The sequence below is a fragment of the Solanum pennellii genome, chromosome 1 (assembly GCF_001406875.1).
Source record: "Solanum pennellii chromosome 1, SPENNV200".
Classification (NCBI taxonomy): domain Eukaryota; kingdom Viridiplantae; phylum Streptophyta; class Magnoliopsida; order Solanales; family Solanaceae; genus Solanum; species Solanum pennellii.
In genome coordinates, this window is record NC_028637.1 from 105,040,677 (window position 1) to 105,058,947 (window position 18,271).

At 33.6% G+C, this 18,271-nt stretch overlaps 4 protein-coding genes across 4 annotated transcripts in view; all 4 read left to right on the forward strand.

Annotated features, from left to right (window-relative positions):
- Positions 1-1,642: 1,642 nt before the first annotated feature.
- LOC107008471 (probable pectin methylesterase CGR3) lies at positions 1,643-5,997 on the forward strand. Its single transcript, XM_015207525.2, has 7 exons — positions 1,643-1,810; positions 2,956-3,084; positions 3,824-3,863; positions 4,055-4,093; positions 4,620-4,994; positions 5,135-5,190; positions 5,561-5,997. Exons 2-7 carry the CDS (start codon positions 2,974-2,976, stop codon positions 5,711-5,713), a joined length of 774 nt encoding a protein of 257 aa, XP_015063011.1. The 5' UTR covers positions 1,643-1,810; positions 2,956-2,973; the 3' UTR covers positions 5,714-5,997.
- A 515-nt stretch (positions 5,998-6,512) lies between these two features.
- On the forward strand, positions 6,513-11,943 carry LOC107011773 (protein trichome birefringence-like 13). Its single transcript, XM_015211410.2, has 6 exons — positions 6,513-7,067; positions 7,790-7,967; positions 8,975-9,115; positions 10,927-11,047; positions 11,159-11,293; positions 11,561-11,943. Exons 1-6 carry the CDS (start codon positions 6,683-6,685, stop codon positions 11,822-11,824), a joined length of 1,224 nt encoding a protein of 407 aa, XP_015066896.1. The 5' UTR covers positions 6,513-6,682; the 3' UTR covers positions 11,825-11,943.
- Positions 11,944-13,076: 1,133 nt separating this feature from the next.
- Positions 13,077-13,856, forward strand: LOC107015021 (pathogenesis-related protein 1A-like). Its single transcript, XM_015215177.2, has one exon. The coding sequence runs from the start codon at positions 13,163-13,165 to the stop codon at positions 13,649-13,651; it is 489 nt and encodes a 162-aa protein (XP_015070663.1). The 5' UTR covers positions 13,077-13,162; the 3' UTR covers positions 13,652-13,856.
- Positions 13,857-17,355: 3,499 nt separating this feature from the next.
- Positions 17,356-18,271, forward strand: part of LOC107026083 (pathogenesis-related protein 1A1) — an 11,040-nt gene continuing 10,124 nt past the window's right edge. The window contains exon 1 of the mRNA XM_015226934.2: positions 17,356-18,035. Coding sequence (XP_015082420.2) covers positions 17,524-18,035 — 512 coding nt within the window. The 5' untranslated portion in view covers positions 17,356-17,523. The remainder of the gene's footprint in view (positions 18,036-18,271) is intronic.

Below are 18,271 nucleotides of genomic sequence, written 5' to 3' on the forward strand. Positions count from 1 at the left end.
GGGATCAGGTGAAAAAATAAAATTTTAAAATTGAAAATATTTTTATTTTTAAAAAATTGATGTTTTTCCCCAAAAAAAACGTAATTTGAAATTGGAGGGGAGATTTGTAAAATGTTTTCCTTAATTATTGAAGGGAAGTCATTTTCCTTGATTTTGAGGAAAATGAGTTGATTTGGAAAACATTTTCCAAAACTTTTGCCCCAACCAAACATGAGAAAATTGAAAAACATTTTCCAGAAAATATTTTTTTTCATACCAAACACACTCTAATAGTAGGTCATTTACGTCACAAATGAAGTTAGCTGGAACTTACTTATGCTTTTCATTTATTGTGCTCGATCTATTTCTCCATATAATGTAGATTATGCGTTGGCTTGCCATTGTAATTTGTGCTTTAAGCCAGTGTCAGAAAATAAATGTCGGGAAGAATACATGGTAAAGACTAAAAGAGATCCAAATTCCATTTGAGTAATAATAAATATGGCATTTTGATATTGTTCAATCAAATCATCACGCACTATCAATAAAATCTAAAGTCGTGTCTTTTTCATCTTAAAGTCTACCATGTAACAATTTCATTAGTTTACCAAGTAGTAACAGTACTCCAAAAAATACAAAGCTTGAACGCATGTAAATTGTGATAAATTATATTTAAAATGATTTTATATGGCTTTTTTTAAATTTTAATTTATGTGAATATTTTCTTTAATCAATTAAAAAAAAACATATTTTCTTATTTGAAAAGGTTTAATAACGTTATAAACATTTTATTCATATTATGTCACACTTATTTGACAAAAAAGCTTTTATTGATTTAGGATGGAACTATCTACCGAAAAGCATATTTAAAACATAACACATGGAAATTTCAAAAATACTCTCGATGTGAAGCAGACACGTCAATAAAGAAGTTTGAAAATCTAAAATATCCTCGACACAAAATAGACATATCGACGAAAAGGTTAAAAATTCTAAAAATATATCCAAACATAAAACATGCATATCAATGAAGGTATCCGCTTCTAACCCTCTTGTTAGTATTAATATTTTAATTATTAAAATATTATTTTTGCAATCATCTAGAATCATCAATTACACAATAATCCATTATATTTGTACATTTTGTGATGCAAAAATGTCATCAATAATATTATGCAACACAATGTTTTCTATTATTGTTTCTATCTTTATAATACAAAACAAATTAGAAAGATTTAAATCTAACTAGACAGTTAGTCCATGAAGGATGAATCATGGCCAAAAATAAAAAGACGTAATTGATGGACTACAAATGAATATTTCCATACTATTCCTTGTTGATTTAGAGGGAGATTCGGAGAGACAAAAACTTGTTAATTTGAAGAGTAAAGAATATGTAAGAAACAGTATATTCACCAAAATAAGCATAACTTTTGTGTATTTCAACTATAAAACTCCACGACAATGACTATCTAAAAGCTTCGAACCTTAGTGTTTTGAGCCAAATCCAAGAAACAATCTATCTAGGCCCTGGGCCGATATGTCACACTCCATCGAGTTTTCAACTGTTACCGGGCCAGAATTCCTAGCCCGAGTATGAACCACAAAGGCCCAAAACCTCCATATGTTAAAGTAATAAACAAAATATATAGGAGAATTAAAAAAAAAAAAAATCTATGGCATAAAGTTGAAGAAGTTATTTTATTTTCCCTCTACAGATTCCCCAACACAGACGACACAGTTACTACTAGTAAAACCAAAGCAAGCAGATCCAGATCCCACCTTCATCCTCAAGATCTCGATCTCACTTCACACTGATCGTTCAACCCAGGTAGCTCCATAACCCGACCCGATAACTCCTCCATTGTTACCCGCTTCATAGAGTTGAAGTCTTGAGTTTCTATGTTTGTGCAGTAAATGTAGTTCGAGTATGTTCAGTTCATTCAAAATTTCATTCCGAAGCTTAACTAACTTCGAAGCGTGTTCGTGTATTTCTTGGCTTTAATGTAGTTTAATTCTTTGTTCAATGTGGATAATCTGAAGATTCAGTATTTTTTGAAGCACATGGAACAGTTACAATTTAGTAAAAGAGCTGCAATTTAGTTTAATTTTGAATTACAATTGCTATGTATGGAGAAATTGGATTAGTTTTTATTTTACTAATTTTGATTTTAATACAAGCTTTGTTTAAATTGCAAACTTTTCCTTGTTTAGGCAGAGACTTAGAGAATCCTCTCCCCTTTCTTCTTTCTATTTTTAGTGGATGTTATCACTGCAATATGATTTTCTTGGGATAAACTACTACTTTAGAAGATCACATTCCAATGTTATAATAATAGACATGTTAGAAGGAGGCGGATCCGAGATTTTAAGTTACTTTGCAGAGTAGCACTGCACCCATTTAAAAATATCTGCTCTATATATGTTTCCCAGTGTGCAACTACTATGTCCGCCCTGATTTGGATAATAACATTGAACTCCCCAACATTGAACAACCGTAATGACTAGTTTTTATCTCTGGATCAAATAGATATGGATCTATTAGCATGTTGTTCCTATATTGTGAATGTTCTGTATGAAATGTGATCATTTCTGAAGCCCAGAAAGTTGCAGGGTGAAGAGAGAATTTTTAAATGGTCTGTTTCCATCTGCTTATGTATACTGTTACAAAGAACCAAGCTTGTTGTGCCTTTCAGTACTACTGAATGGTAAAAGTATCTTGGAATAAGGGAGTTGATGTTATCAAGTTATTTCCACTATCAAATTCTTCTATCGCAATTTGTACAATACACAACAATTTTTTCATATAATGCTTAGTATTACTCCAATCTTATCAGTAGACATCTTATATCACACATCTCTTTCTGCCTTGTTTAGTAGCGCCAATTATATTGTTGTAGTCATCAACTGTAACAACATTACTTTGAACACCAATCATAACCTTATTACTAACTTGAATTATGGTATATGCTTCAGTTATTATTACTTGTCAATATGTCAAGAAGGCCAACTCGCCGCTTTGCAGATGCTGGTAGTATTCCATTTGTGGGCTCCTTGCACCCCAAATCACGTCCATCTCCTTTATTGTCCTTAGGACTTGTTGTGGTAAATGTCAATCTCTTTTGTTATTATTTCCCTTTGATAGTGTACTTATTAGTAACGAAGTTTGAATTTTTTTCATATGAAGGGTTTGGTTATGTAGAAAGTCATAAGGAAATTCATTTCATCATCACAACAGAGTAACAACTAAGATAACTTTACTGTCTCTTTAAAAGGATTTACTTACTTGCAAGCACAATTTTAACTATTCTGTCAATTAAATGGTACCTATAACAATGCAATTGGAACTAGAGTCTATTTTCAAGATAAGCAAAATCATGAAAAACTGTCATATTCTCAAATTTGGTTTGAGAACTAGAGTCCATTTTCAAGATAAGCAAAACCATTTTCAACAATTATTATAGTTCTTTTGGGGATAAGTGAAGAGACTTACTACGAAGCATCACAATTACTAGGGAACTACTCGAATATGCCTCTTAAATGTTTGTCGTCATGCAAGCTCTTCTCTAGTGTATATGTTATTTTACATATATATTTTCATTTCTACTCTTGTTGAATCAGCATGCTATCTATCACTCCATTCATGGGCCTTTTACCATTAGCGAGAGCTCATTTTTCTTATTACCTAGGCATGTCCATTTCTTTTCAGTGTTGTTCCTCTAAGTGTTAATAAAATGTTGCTATTTGATGGTGTCTGTCTTGATCTTCTTAATTTTTGGATCTTGTTAAATAATCCCAATCCTATAATAGCCATTGATATGATCACTTTTTTTGTAAATTTCAGGGTGCATTGCTGATCATTGGTTACGTATATCATAGTTCAGGTTCGTAGGCATATATCTTTATAATGATGGTGTGCTGTCTAAGCAGTTGTTTATGCTATCATATAATCTCCTGATCATATGATTCTGGATGAACATATCCTCTATCATTATTTTCCTAGATTATTGCACATGGTTATTCTGTTATATATATGCCTTCTGAAATATGAATCCTGTACTGTTTTCTCTGATAGGTGGAAGAAGTGCAGCAGATGCTTTTAGCAGACTTGAAGGTAACCATCTATGTAACTGAATCAAATTTGTATTTTTGCTGGCATGACATCATATGACCAAGTTGCTGGGAAGTTTTCCTATTTCCAATGGAACTGATGTAAAGACTGCAATTAGAGTATTTGTCATCAGAAAAAGAATAAAGAACATAAAACGAAGAGACTGTAATTAGAGCGTAATGATGATCCTGTTGCTGTGGTTCTCTTGGTGAATGTTATGTGGGAAAAATAACATTCTTCATATTTTTTTACTTCTCTTGAATGCTTGAAGTCTTTCACTGCTAGTAAATCCATGATATGGTATTCATAAGCAAGGCTTGAATTCTCATTTATATAATGTGTGCTTGGTGTAACTACCATGAATATGTTAGTCTTACTGGCTGTTAAGAAATGCTTAGCCAAACATTATTTGTTAAGTCTCTCTGTTCCTTTTATTTTGTTGTTGCTGGCAAAGGAAAATTTTAGTTATTGTCACAGTTGTTTTGCATGGGACTTTATATTGTTTTTGTTTTGCTTTCAATTATGTTAGGTGGTACTTCATGCACAGCGGAGCTTCACAGAGCATTACCTGTACTGAAGAAAGCATATGGGGATAACATGCGGAAAGTGTTGCACGTAGGCCCTGACACTTGTTCAGTGGTCTCTAATCTATTAAAAGAAGAGGATACTGAAGCTTGGGGCATTGAACCATATGATTTAGATGAAACTGATAGCAACTGCAAGGCTCTTGTTCACAAAGGGATTGTTCGAGTAGCCGATATTAAGTTTCCTCTCCCCTACCGTTCAAAGTCGTTCTCTCTAGTCATAGTATCTGATGCAGTGGATTACTTGTCTCCAAGATACCTTAACAGAACTCTTCCAGAGTTGGCAAGGGTGGCTGCTGATGGTTTAGTTATTTTATCTGGTAAACACTAAGAACTTTGGTCCTTAAATTTTGTTTAAATAGATCAGCTGGTTTTCATTTTAGAACTGGTGATGTAAAACAGAGGTAGGGTTAATAAGATCCACTCGACATTTATCTGAAGCATTGGAGTGTTTTTTTAGGTTACCCTGGTCAGCAAAAGGTTAAAGGGGCGGAGCTGTCAAAATTTGGCCGGCCAGTAAGTCAATGATCTGATCTTTTCGTAGTGCATAGTTAAAATTTGATGATGATTGTTCATCTATAACTCCCCAGTTCTGATCCATGCAACTTGACTTGTTCAAGTATCTAAAAGATTTTCCAAAATATTATAGCTACTGTAATCGATGTTTCCTTGAGATTGAAGACCGATGGTTCAATTGCTCAGTAATGGAGTCATGATTAGCTATTTATAGTAAGAGTCTTAGCTTTTAATTACATGGGATCCTCTACGTGCTGATAATGCCTAACTTCTCACATTGCAGAGAGTAATGGTGTTAGCTAATTTAACCCTGTTCTCTTCTTTTACAAAGCATATAAACTTTACGTTGCTTATTTTTCTCTCTATGTAGGCCAAATTGCGGAGCTCATCCTGGTGGATTAGATTTTTCATTCAAACCAGCTTAGAAGAGAATGAACCTGCAACTAAGAAATTTGAACAAGCAGCAGCCAAGAGGTCTTACAAGCCAGCCTGCCAAGTTTTCCACCTCAAGCCACTTCTTTGATGATAAAACACCGTCTCTGTTTAAAAGATGCTTAGCGTCTTCAGCTGTATTAAATGACATGCTCCAAGTTCTGAAAAGTTGACAATTTTTGTTGGAGGAAGTTGTTTCTGTATGATAGGTTTCACAAGTAATGTATAATAGGCTAGGAGCTTGCTGTCAATTGATATTGCTCCTTGTAACTGCAAACATAGCTGGTTTTAGCATGTCCAGACCAAAAACATTGTTTGAGAATTAGTACTGTATAAGCTAAGATCAATAAGTAATTTATGATTTTTTTGCTGTCATATTGTGTACTCTATGGTTCATCTGAAATTAAGTATTTGTTTATAACTCTTGAGTTTCTTACTGGCTTTTAAAATATCGAATCCAGATTATGTGAAACAATTGCCTTTTCGATTAATCCGGGTACTATTTGTCTACTGGAGAGTCGTTAATTTGTATTTGGGGGGTTGGTTTTTAATGATTTCCAAATGCTCCACATGAGCTTTGTTTATTAAAATCAATTTATCTATTTTCGTAGTGACACATTGATTTGCTGCAGGGCTAATTTGGTGTATTTTTTCTAGGGAGTCTGTAGCAAGGAACCCAATGTCGATCTGCACTAAGAAATGCGCTGTATTCATAAGAATCGACTCTGGGAAAATAAATGAGATCTCTAGTCTTCCTATTTTTTGAATAAAGAAAATATTCTTTTTCAAGTTTCTTACAAATATCTGCTAAAAAGATATTAATAATATAAAACTAAAAACAGCCTGTAAAAGAAGTTTTGTAGGTTATTTTTAATTTTTCTAAGTTGAAATATTTCACCAATCTATAATGTAAAAGCGGTGAATAAGCATGGATTTGTACAGTCACGTCAAATAATTTGGAGAGAAAAAATGTATACCCGGATCTGAAAAATATTTGCAACTGGCAAGTAGCAACAAAAATTGCTCACAGTGAAGTGATACAGTGAAAGGCTCAGCTTCCATGGCCAATCAATGGAAGAGACTGAAGCAGCCTTCTTCATTATCACTCTCTCCCTCTTTTCTATTTCTCTCTCTTCTCAGCTTCGCTTCTCTCTTCCTCTTTTTCTTTATCTTCAACACCTCACATCAAACCAATTCGGTGAAGAACAAAGTGTTATACTCCAACTCGTGTAACTTCACCGACGGACAATGGATTTACGATCCGAGTATCAACTCCCCGCGCTATGATAACACTTGTAAGGAGATCTATAAAGGATGGAGTTGTATTGGCAGCAAAAAATCAAATGCGCTTGACATTGTTAAGTGGCGTTGGAAACCCTATCAATGTGATCTACCTCAATTCGATCCTCTCTCTTTCCTTCACCGCTTCAGAGACACCAATATCGGTACTTCTCTCTTCTTTTTTTTTATAAATCAAAATTCATTGCTTGAGGTAAATAAAAATGAAGATAAAAATAAGATGTTGCAATGCTAGAGATAGAAAATGACCAAATTGAAGTAATGATAAAGTAGTATAAATAGGAAAATAGAGGAATTAGTATCGGTACTTCTCGTTCCTACCTCTGCATATAATAAAAGCTTGTGTTGCTTTTCTTTAGAGAATAATATAAATCATGAAAATTGTTGGTCCTGTTATATTTGTCTGTTGAAACCCGGAGGTGGTTTCAGGATTTAAAGACAATGGTGAACTTAATATTTATACAAATGTCTTTTAAAACAATTCGAAGAGAGCATTGAAGCAATGGGTAGGTTCTCTACATCACAGCCCTTAGACTGCGGTCCTTCCCCACACCCTACTGTGTAAATGGGGATGCTTTGTGCATTGAGCTTTCCTTTGTCCGTTTCGATTTCCTTAAACTTGTGTGTGTATAATATATAATGTATGTATGTAGTCAAGGACAAAACAGTTGGTGCCTCCGCGGCTTTTATGTACTTGATTTACCTTTGGTTGAAAACACAGAAACTTCTCTGTATGGTTGGTCCAAATGCGATGATGGTTGATAACATGGATAATAATTAATGAAAACTAAGCCTAATTTTATTTTATCTTATTTTCTGAGTGTAGTCTTGTGCAACCTTTAGACCTTATGGATGTTAAACAGTGCAGGGTTTGTTGGGGACTCCTTAAACAGAAACATGTTTGTTTCACTTTTCTGCACTTTAAAGCAGGCGTCAGGCGATGTCAAAAAGTGGCGCCCTGCTGGAGCTGATCGTGGTTTTACCTTTCTGAAGTATAACCTTACTATCTCATATCATCGGACAAATCTATTGGCTCGTTATGGTAGGTAAGATTTGATAAGTTATTTCACATATGCTAATGTAGTTTTAGAAATGTTATTCAACAGATTGTTAGACTAGGCAAAACGGCTGTTCTCTGTCATGCAGATCAGAGCCATCATTTAGACATCTGCTTTTTCTTGTGACTGTAACAGTTTTGCTGTTACCCATCTCAATTATAATGTGCCATGTGCACAAGGCGTGATAGGGTAGAAGTGAAGTTGTCAACTAGTTTTTCACAGAACTATACTGAGGAAGTGTACACTGTACACTGTTGATCGTTGATTTTTATTCTCTTATCTACGTGAGTCCTTTAGTTAAATATTGAGGAAAATTGGTGACGGAAACAAGTTTCAATTTTTCTTAGTGATTCAAGATTTGTTATGTGTTACTTGAGCCAAGGGTCTTTAGGAAGCAACCTCTCTATCTCCACGAGGTACAGGTAAGGTCTGCGTACACTCATCTCTAGACCCCACTTGTGGAAATTTAGGGGGTATGTTACTGTTGTTGGTTTCTGAGTCTACTCAGTTGTAGCAGTGTACTTTGTTACTCATGAAGAAACTGTTTCTTATGTCTTCATGGTTAAATCACGGAACATAGCAGTTTATGCTTAACCATTGGGATTTTGATGTTTCATAAATATGATTCTATGGTTCGAAGGTTTCTCTAGTAATACGCAGATGATACTAGAGTATGTCTAGTTTGTATAACAAATTGCATTGGAAATATAATTAGTAAGGATGTTTTTGTTAGTTACACCAAGAATGGTCTGGTTTTATGCCGGTATGACTCAAGATTTGTAACAGAAAATTGTTGATGGTGGTTTTATGCCGGTATGACTCAAGACTTAAGTAATTGATAAATTCTTGTCTAAGTTTAGAAGTGTGGTTTTCTGGATCTTATGGGTGATAATGACTTGCTGCTGAATCTCAATTCCAAGTTCTTAAGTAACTTATCAACTACTTTTGCATTCTGAATGGCTTCACAAATACTCTCTGTATTTGTTATTCTATAGGTGGTCAGCCAATGCCAATGGAGGGGTACTGGAATCTCTAGGATATAAGGAGGGTTATAGAGTTGATGTTGATGTACCAGAAGGAACATGGGCGGAAGCGCCAAGGTTCCACGACATTCTCATCTTTAACACGGGTCACTGGTAAGGTTATTTTCTTGTATAATAAGATTCCTTTGGTGTGAACGTCAAGGCTACTTTTGTGAAAAGTGAATTTGACATGGTTAATTCTTGATGTTCTATTTAGTGTAGCATCTTTGGTTCTGATCAAGTGGTGTACTAACTCCCTGTTGATGGGATTAGCTCTAGTCATTTTTTTCACCCATGTTGAGCTCTAATCATTTTTTGCAAATTTGCAAAAAGGAGCCAAAACTCGGTTTATCCATTCTCTTCTCTGTTGTCTGTGGATCCTCAAGATTTACCAATGGGAAAGAAAAGCACATTGTAATTATTTTTGTTTGATCATGTAATCAAGAATATATACACATCACAGTATACAACTTTGCATCCCAAACCTCAAATAAAGAAACTATATTTTAAACTTATTGTTATCCTTGATTTTTTTTTCTCTTAAATAAATTTTGTTATAGTAATAGTATCCAAATTTCATAATTCAACTGTGAACAATGCATCACTGGAATTGGCAGCAATGATCTCACTTTTCACTTGACTGCTTAATCAAGAAAAATTAAACAATCAGTTTATCACAGTACTAATCAAAACAAATACTTCAAATTTTAGATCGAGTTTATTTTCCTGTTGATCTATTTATACTAATATGATAATAAACTTCAAATTTAGACGAGAAAACTTCTGTATTATTTGAGATTTTTATCAAACAAGAAGCACTAGAACACAAGAAGGGAGAAACCCGCACCCGCCCCACAGCTGCATAATTTAAAAAAACAAAGGTTTTGATCCGCCCCGCATCCGCTTAGAGATGCCCCGACCTGCCCCGCATTGTCTGAAACCCGCTCCATACCAGCACCGCGCCACTCCATTGCCATCCCTACATGGGAGATACCAGTTTAACAAAACAAGTGAACTTATGTTTCCTGCATTTCGAGTTGTAAAAACTACCAAATAAGTAGAACAAATATCCAATTGTGAAAATTCTCATTGGATGAAAGTTCTCAATGGTGAAATGTTGTAGCATGCACATGTTTGGATATTCTGATAAATGAGGAAATGTATAGCAATTAGTAGGGTACTGTGATCAGAATACCATTTAAGCACAACCTTCTAAACTATGATAGAATACACAGATATATTCAGCCTCAGTTGCTAAACAGTAAAGAGACTTAAATAACTTGTAAAGAGACAATCTCCACATTAAATGAGATCTAGGAAAATTGTTCAGGGTTCCATTTGATGTTTGGTGATTATTCTGGATGGCAAGAAGAGATTGACCAAAGATAAAGTGGTAGGGAAGAAAACAAGGAGCAGTTTGAGGGGTATGGTCACCTAATTAAATCCCATTGTTTTATGTTCTCACCCCTCAGGTTCTGTGTTGTAGCTCTTCCTATTTGCTGTTTTTACTATTTGTGTATCATTCAACCGTGTTGACATCCTCATGATGATCCATAATAGATCTTCAGTTTCCAAATTAGAAGTGATTGATTGTCACTGGGTGAAATTCACGAACCACTAAGAGTTGCCTTGTATGGACTCTGATTCTTCAGGTTTATTACAATATGTTTATAGAATTACTGATGCCAAGTCAGGGCATCTCAGTACCTATAGTTTCTTAAGATGATGTTTATGGCCCAAGGTGGTGGATTTTATCGGTAATCAGGATTCAGGTGTCCTGCTGGAATTTTGAACTGACATTCTGTTAGTTTCAATTTTCTTTTTGATCAGGATTCGTTAGCTTAAGTTATTGCATCTTTAAGTAATTTGTTTTATTTTTTCGTACTGGTTAGTGATTTCTATCTTGCTTTCCATTCTTCTGTAAGGTGGTGGGCTCCTTCAAAGTTTGATCCAGTAAAGTCACCCATGCTTTTCTTTGAAAAGGGCAATCCTGTGGTGCCTCCACAGTCTCCCGATAGGGGGCTTGATATGGTATTAAAGCATATGGTACTGTTCTATCCCTTTCTTCTGGCCCCTTCAGAAATTTCAGTCTCAGTTATGCTCCAGAAGTTTACATGTGCTTCTTCTCTAAGCTTCTTTTTGTGTTGTTTCTACTAGATATCTTATTTGGACAAAAGGATGCGACCTGGAACCACGGTGTTCATGCGAACACAATCTCCAAGGCATTTTGAAGGAGGTGACTGGGACCAAGGTGGCTCTTGCCAGCGGTCGCAGCCTCTCTCACCTCAAGAGGTAACTCTCTCCATATAAATAGTTTTAACTATAAAAATAAAATAATAAGAAAAACTATCCGAAGTTTACCGAGTGTCAGGCAACCCCCGTTATTGTTGGAATACACTTATTCTTTGCCCTCTAATTGTTGCAACTGAGCACTTCTGGCTCCATTTCACTCTTAAGTAATAGGTCGTTGAAAGTTTTCACTTTACGTTTTTTCTTGTTCTGTTTTTCAAGGTGCACTGAAAGTTTTCCCTTTGCGTTCTTTTTTGTTCTGTTTCCAAGGTGGAGGAACTCTTTTCCATTCAAAATAACGGAACAAATGTGGAGGCTCGCCTTGTGAATCAGCATCTATACAGGGCCTTTGAAGGTACTAAATTTCATATACTAGACATATCTCATTTGAGTGAGTTTAGAGCCGATGCCCATCCGTCTACAGCAGGTGGGAAGAAACATGATGATTGCATGCACTGGTGTTTACCAGGACTTACAGATATTTGGAATGACTTGTTTGTAGCATATTTAAACAATATTGAAGATAGGACCTAAATTATCGCAATCCATTTTATTCTTTACGTAGCATTTCTTTCTGTTAATTTGTTAAGGCAATCTTGTTATATCTTATATTGTATTCTTTTTTCGTTTATAAGATTTAATTAGCAACTGAATGTTAAAATTTCGCGAAAAACAACTGCTAGCCCTTGCGCGACCTGAATTTGAAGTGCATGGTTGCTTCACAGTTTTGCAACTCCACATGATTCATGAAAAGTGTGCGTTTAGTCATCCGCTGATAGCGTCGATTAACTGAACCTTTACTCTTTTACTCTTTGCAATTGATGACTTCTCTGTCCAAGATGGACTAATTTAATCTTTGCTTTGCGTAACATGCAGTTAATACAATGAAATTTTAAGAAGTCCACAGCGTGATTTTTGCATGTCCTTAATTTGTGGTTCTTACCTTGAAAAGTAAATTTTATTTAACTTTGTCTATACACCCTAGAATTACTCCCATAATTAGGGCTTCTTTTTTTTCTTTTTTCTTTTTAACTAATAATCTTGGACATGAACTTATTCGGCATCGTTTAATGGAAAAATTGCCTAAATCCCTGACTTATTTTATCATATTCTTTTAAATTTCCTACATTTGAAAAAATTACAAAAATTTATACTTTCCTATTATCGGATAAATTATTTTATGCGATGTATCAGGACATACATGATGTATCAGAAATTGAGATGTGATGTATCGAAAATCGAGATGTGATATATCTGAAATCGAGATGTGATGTATCAGTATGTTAAGGAATGTATTCGAAACTAGGACGCGATATATTAGGACATTTTGGGAATGTATCCGGATTCCACCAAATTTAAGGTATAATTTGAAAAAGATTAGAAATAAGATGTAATTAGCTCTTAACACCGTATGATTTGCGTAAATTTCATTTGTTTAATCATCAAAATTATTATTGTAGTTATTAGTGTCTTTTGATGCTAAATCCATGGGCTCCTAGCATGTCACTTTCGGTCAAACAAAGTTAATTTATTTTCTTATCTAATAAAATAAAATAAAACATAGTTTTATGTTTGGTATATTAGGCATGTGAACCTCTAATCTTTGTCAAAGTCATGATGAACGTTAAACACAATTTTTAATCCCATACTCTCATTTTTCAATGGTGCTAACTTTGACACTCTAGTCCAAATGCCAACATTCACGGGCTAACCATAAACTTATTGTTATTATTCTGCACAAATTTTATCCCTTTTTTAGTCTAGAATTGCCTATAAATACCAAAAAACATCTCACATTTTCAAATCACAAACACAATCACCCTTCTCCATTTCCCCTCTAATTTGCCTAAAAAGAAAGCAAAGTAAAAGGAAATGGAGATGTCAAAGCTTTCAACTTTTGTTGTGTTCTTGGTTTTAGGCTTAGCCCATTCTTCATTGGCCCAAAATTTGCCCCAAGACATTGTTGTAGTCCACAACAAGGCCCGTGCTGAAGTTGGTGTGCCACTTCCACCCCTAAAATGGAACGATACGCTTGCTGCTTATGCCCATGAATATGCCACCACTAGATTAGGTGAATGCACATTGGTGCATTCAGATTCACCCTATGGTGAAAATCTTGCAATGGGCTCCGGGGATTTTACCGCGGTGCAGGCAGTTAATTTGTGGGTGGGAGAGAAAAAGAACTACGATTATGCATCTAACACTTGTAGAGAAGGTATGTGCGGACATTATACTCAAGTTGTTTGGAAAAATACCCAACAAGTTGGATGCGCTAGATTGAAATGCTCGAATGGTGAATGGTGGTTTGTGTCATGCAACTATTACCCACCTGGAAATTACATCGGCGAGAAACCTTATTAATTGATTGATTAATCAATTACGATGCATGGTTTAAAAACAAAAAAATATTCGTAATTAAATTACTATTATACCATGCAAGTCAAGTATATATGTAATGTAATGTTACAATTTTCGACATGTAATAGCTGGGGAAGTTGTCCTTAGCTTAGACCTTTGTTGACAAAATGGAATTTAATTAATAAAGTAAACTCTATTTTTGGATGAAGTATATTTGACTATTTAATTACTCATCATAGCTATAGTTTGCTATAATTGCTATTCATGACTAACATTATACATTAACTACATGGGCGGACTTCGAGTTTGTACAATTAATCATGTTTGTATATGTATAATTCGCCAAGATATACAAATAAATATGTATAATATACAATTTTTTAGCCTATATACATATACAATTCACCTCTCTCCCACTCTCTTCCCTCTCTCTTTCGCCTCTCTCCCACTCTCTTCCCTCTCTCTTTCGCCTCTCTCCTCCCTCTCTCAGTCTTGCTCGCCTCTCTCCTCCCTCTCCCATTCTCACTTGTCATTTATACAAATGTATATGTATAATATATATTTATATACAATTATATACATATACAATTCACCTCTCTCCCGCTCTGTGTCCTCTCTCGCTCGTCTCTCTCCCCATTCTCCAAATCTCTCTTGCCATATATACAATTACATATGTATAATATGCAATTATCTAACCAATATACATATATAATTCACCTTTCTCCAACTCTTTTCCCCCTCTCTCTCGCCTCTCTCCTCTCTCTCCCAGTCTCGCTCACCTCTCTCCTCCAAATAACATGTAGCTACAAATTGTAATTATCAAACTATAGCTATTAAGAGTAATTAATTATTTTTAAGTGGCTATTTGTGAAAGTTTCCTTTTTTTTTTTATGATCAACTTCAATTTCAATATTTTTGAGATATCACGAATATCTATGAGATCAACTTTAGTCGTGTTTCTGTTGGATTAAGGTTAACTATCGTGAATTTTATTTTAAATACCATAGAGAAGTAATTGAGAAGGATTGTTGGATTGTAAAATGGGAGAGTGAAATTGAATTTAGGTTTATCAAAAGGAAATTATTTTTTCATTAAAAAATGAGATAATCATTGACTTGTTCACATACTTTTATGTTGAGATCAGTTAGATCAACATACGCTGAACAATAGGTTATAATTCAATAGATTAACTCTTACCGAGTTTTAGTTTTACAAGATTATCTATTTGATTACCTAATACTTTTTTTCTCTTGATTATTCATATCCTATACCATTAAAAGTAATCAGGTGACTTATACAAATGTTGTAGCGTAAAATCTAAAGTACATTCTATTTTTATTTTTATATTTTTAAAAAAATTCATTAAAACAAGTCATTTCGATACATAAATTTCATCCGGATATATTACGTGTGATACATTGCAAAAGCTAGCAGTTACACCTATTAAGGAAAATAGTTGGTATGTTGCTCTTTGTTAGAAAAATTAACCTAAAATTGATTCTAAATCCCACGATTCAAGCATAAGTGATTATTATCAATCTATCCCAATTCACATCGTTCAAAATAAATGAGATACATTAAAATTTTGTATCATTGATAGTGATGGACGTGTAATGGTGTAATGATATGATTAGTTAAAATTGTAAAGGTTTATGAGATTTCAAATGAATGTATTCAGAAAGGGATGATAGGAGGAGAATAATTTTTATAATTTTTAAAATTGTAGAAAAAATAAAAAAATATGATAATAAATAATGAGTAGTTAAATAATTTTTCCAATATAATTTGATAAGATTTTGCGTAGGGTTAATTTGATTTACATATTTAGCCTACTGTCCAACTTTTAAAGGGCTAAATTAGATGAATCAAAATAAATTGACTTACATAAATTAACCCTCCCCAAACTCGTATATGTCATATTTCACATACAGTCACTCAAAAATAGCCTAATTATTTTCTATAGCTATAGTTTGATAATTACAATTCATAGCTACATGTTATGTGGAGGAGAAAGGCGAGCAAGAGAGGGAAAAGAGTGGGAGAGAGGTGAATTGTATTTGTATATTGGTAAGATAATTGTATATTATACATATGCATCTGTATATATGGCAAGTGAGATAGGGAGAGGGAGGAGAGAGGCGAGTGAGATACAAAAGAGAGTGAGAAAAGGTGAATTGTATATGTATATATATATATATATATATCGGTTATATAATTGTTAATTATACATATGTATTTGTATATTCTAGCGAATTATATATATACAGACGTGATTAATTATACAAACTCGAAGTCAGCCACGTAATTAATGTATAATGTTAGTCGTAAATGATAATTATAACAAAGTATTTTATTAAAAGTAATTAGATAGTATAAATTTGCTTAACCGCATAATTTTCCGATGACCCGTACTCACTAGCATAGGCAGCAACAGTTTTGTTTATCCATTTTAATCATGAGAGTGGGCCACAAACTTCTGCACAGGCCTTGTTGTTGGCTTATAACGATATCCTTGGGCTCATTTTTGGGCTGGTTAAAATATGGGCCCTGGCTAAGATTTATCTTTCATAATTAGGATTATAAATAGCAAAATTCCTAACTTATTTATTAAAAATAGTTTTCACTTTGAAATACATATTTTAAAAAAAAACATTTTCTTTATATGAAAAAAAAAAAGTAGTATTCTAATCTAGATACTATTTTTTTTTCTCTGATACCCACGTTTTGGTATTAATTTTCACCTTTTTTTTTTTCGAAATCCCAAAAATCTTTCAAAAGATTTACATTACAATCTCATTGATTCAGGTAATCACATTTTCTTCGTTTATCTTTTTTGATTTTCTGGATTTTAGATATTTAATTTGTATTTTGTGTTTTTTTTTTTTTGTATTCATCTGTTCTATATTAGAATAGTAACTTTTAAATATTCTTACACTCTATTTCTTTGATTTTCTATATAGATTTTTGCGTGTTTAGCAATTTCACTGGAATTAAATTAAAAAATAGTAATAGTATATGCAATGAATCAGCGATTGTTTTGTTATGGATAATGCTTATTGGTGAGAAAATTTGGTTAAAATTTAGCAAAAAATTTATAATTTTTTTTTAATTTAAAAATAAATTGTTTTTAAAAAAAAATTAAAAGTCATCAAAGTTAAAAAGGTAAAAATATTCAAAAATATAAAATAACATAAGTAAAATACCATTCTAATTAAATTTTAATCAATTTTTTTTCCTTTTTGTATTTAAATGATTCGTTATTGAGATGGTGGATATGGTATTGAAGTTGACCCAGTACAGAATGGTCATGGGTTGAAATTAATTAATTAAACTTTCGAGGAATTGGCATATTAGATCCCAATGTTACGCTCAAAGTCTTATAAGTATTAATTTAATGGCGGCTTTCCTATTTCTGAAAAAACAAGTTGCATCGAAAGTTTATTTTAAGGAGGCTGGCTGCGCTTAACTATATATTTATTTACAAAATTTATTTTAAGTGGTGTTAATTAAGTAATATAAAATTATCTATAAGATAAATATTATTATAATGTTGACAAATTTTAAATTGTATTGATCAAATGATTTTAAAATTCTACTCTAAAATAAATAAATTATAATATATTTATTCTCTTTCCACACAACTCTAACGTAAATAGATGTGTATATATATGTATATATTTTGGAGAACATTTCAAATATAATGATCTTGATAATTGTAGTAGTGTTCATCCATAATATTGTTTTTCTAGTGGCGGCTTTTGCTCAAACGAATCATTCCATTCATTTATTATTTTTATTTTTTACAACTTGCAAACTTTATACCTTCCTATTAAGACCCATCCATAACTATTCCTTTTTTCTCATAAAAATCCAACATGAAATCCTCCATTTTGGTTGCTTGTTTCGTTACCTTCGTTATATTTCATTCATCACAAGCTCAAACTCCTCGAGAGAATTTTCTTAACGCTCACAATGCAGCTCGTAGACGAGTTGGAGTGGGCCCCATGACATGGGACGATGGTCTAGCAGCCTATGCCCAAAATTACGCCAATCAAAGAGGTGGTGACTGTGGAATGATCCACTCTGATGGCCCTTACGGCGAAAACCTAGCCGCTGCTTTTCCACAGCTAAACGCTGCTGGTGCTGTGAAGATGTGGGACGATGAGAAGCAATGGTACGATTATAATTCGAATACGTGTGCTCCAGGAAAAGTATGTGGACATTATACTCAAGTAGTATGGCGTAAGTCGGTACGTCTTGGTTGTGCAAGGGTTCGATGCAACAGTGGGTGGGTTTTTATAACGTGCAATTATGATCCACCCGGTAATTATAGAGGACAACGTCCCTACGGTGATCTTGAAGAACAAAAACCGGCCTTTGATTCCAAGTGTTTTATCGAAAAAGATGATCTTCGAAAAGGAGTTTGTTTTAAAGATATTTTCGACTTTTAGGAGTCGCCACTTAATTTTTAAGGAAAAATCAAGAAAACTCATTTCCAAAACAACTTAAACAGAAAAAATTATTTTGAAATTATTTAAAGGGGTTCGGGATTCCTATTAACGTCTTAGGAAGGTTTCGAAAAGAAAGCACCTAAGACGCTCCGTTTACTACGGTTTTCCGGCG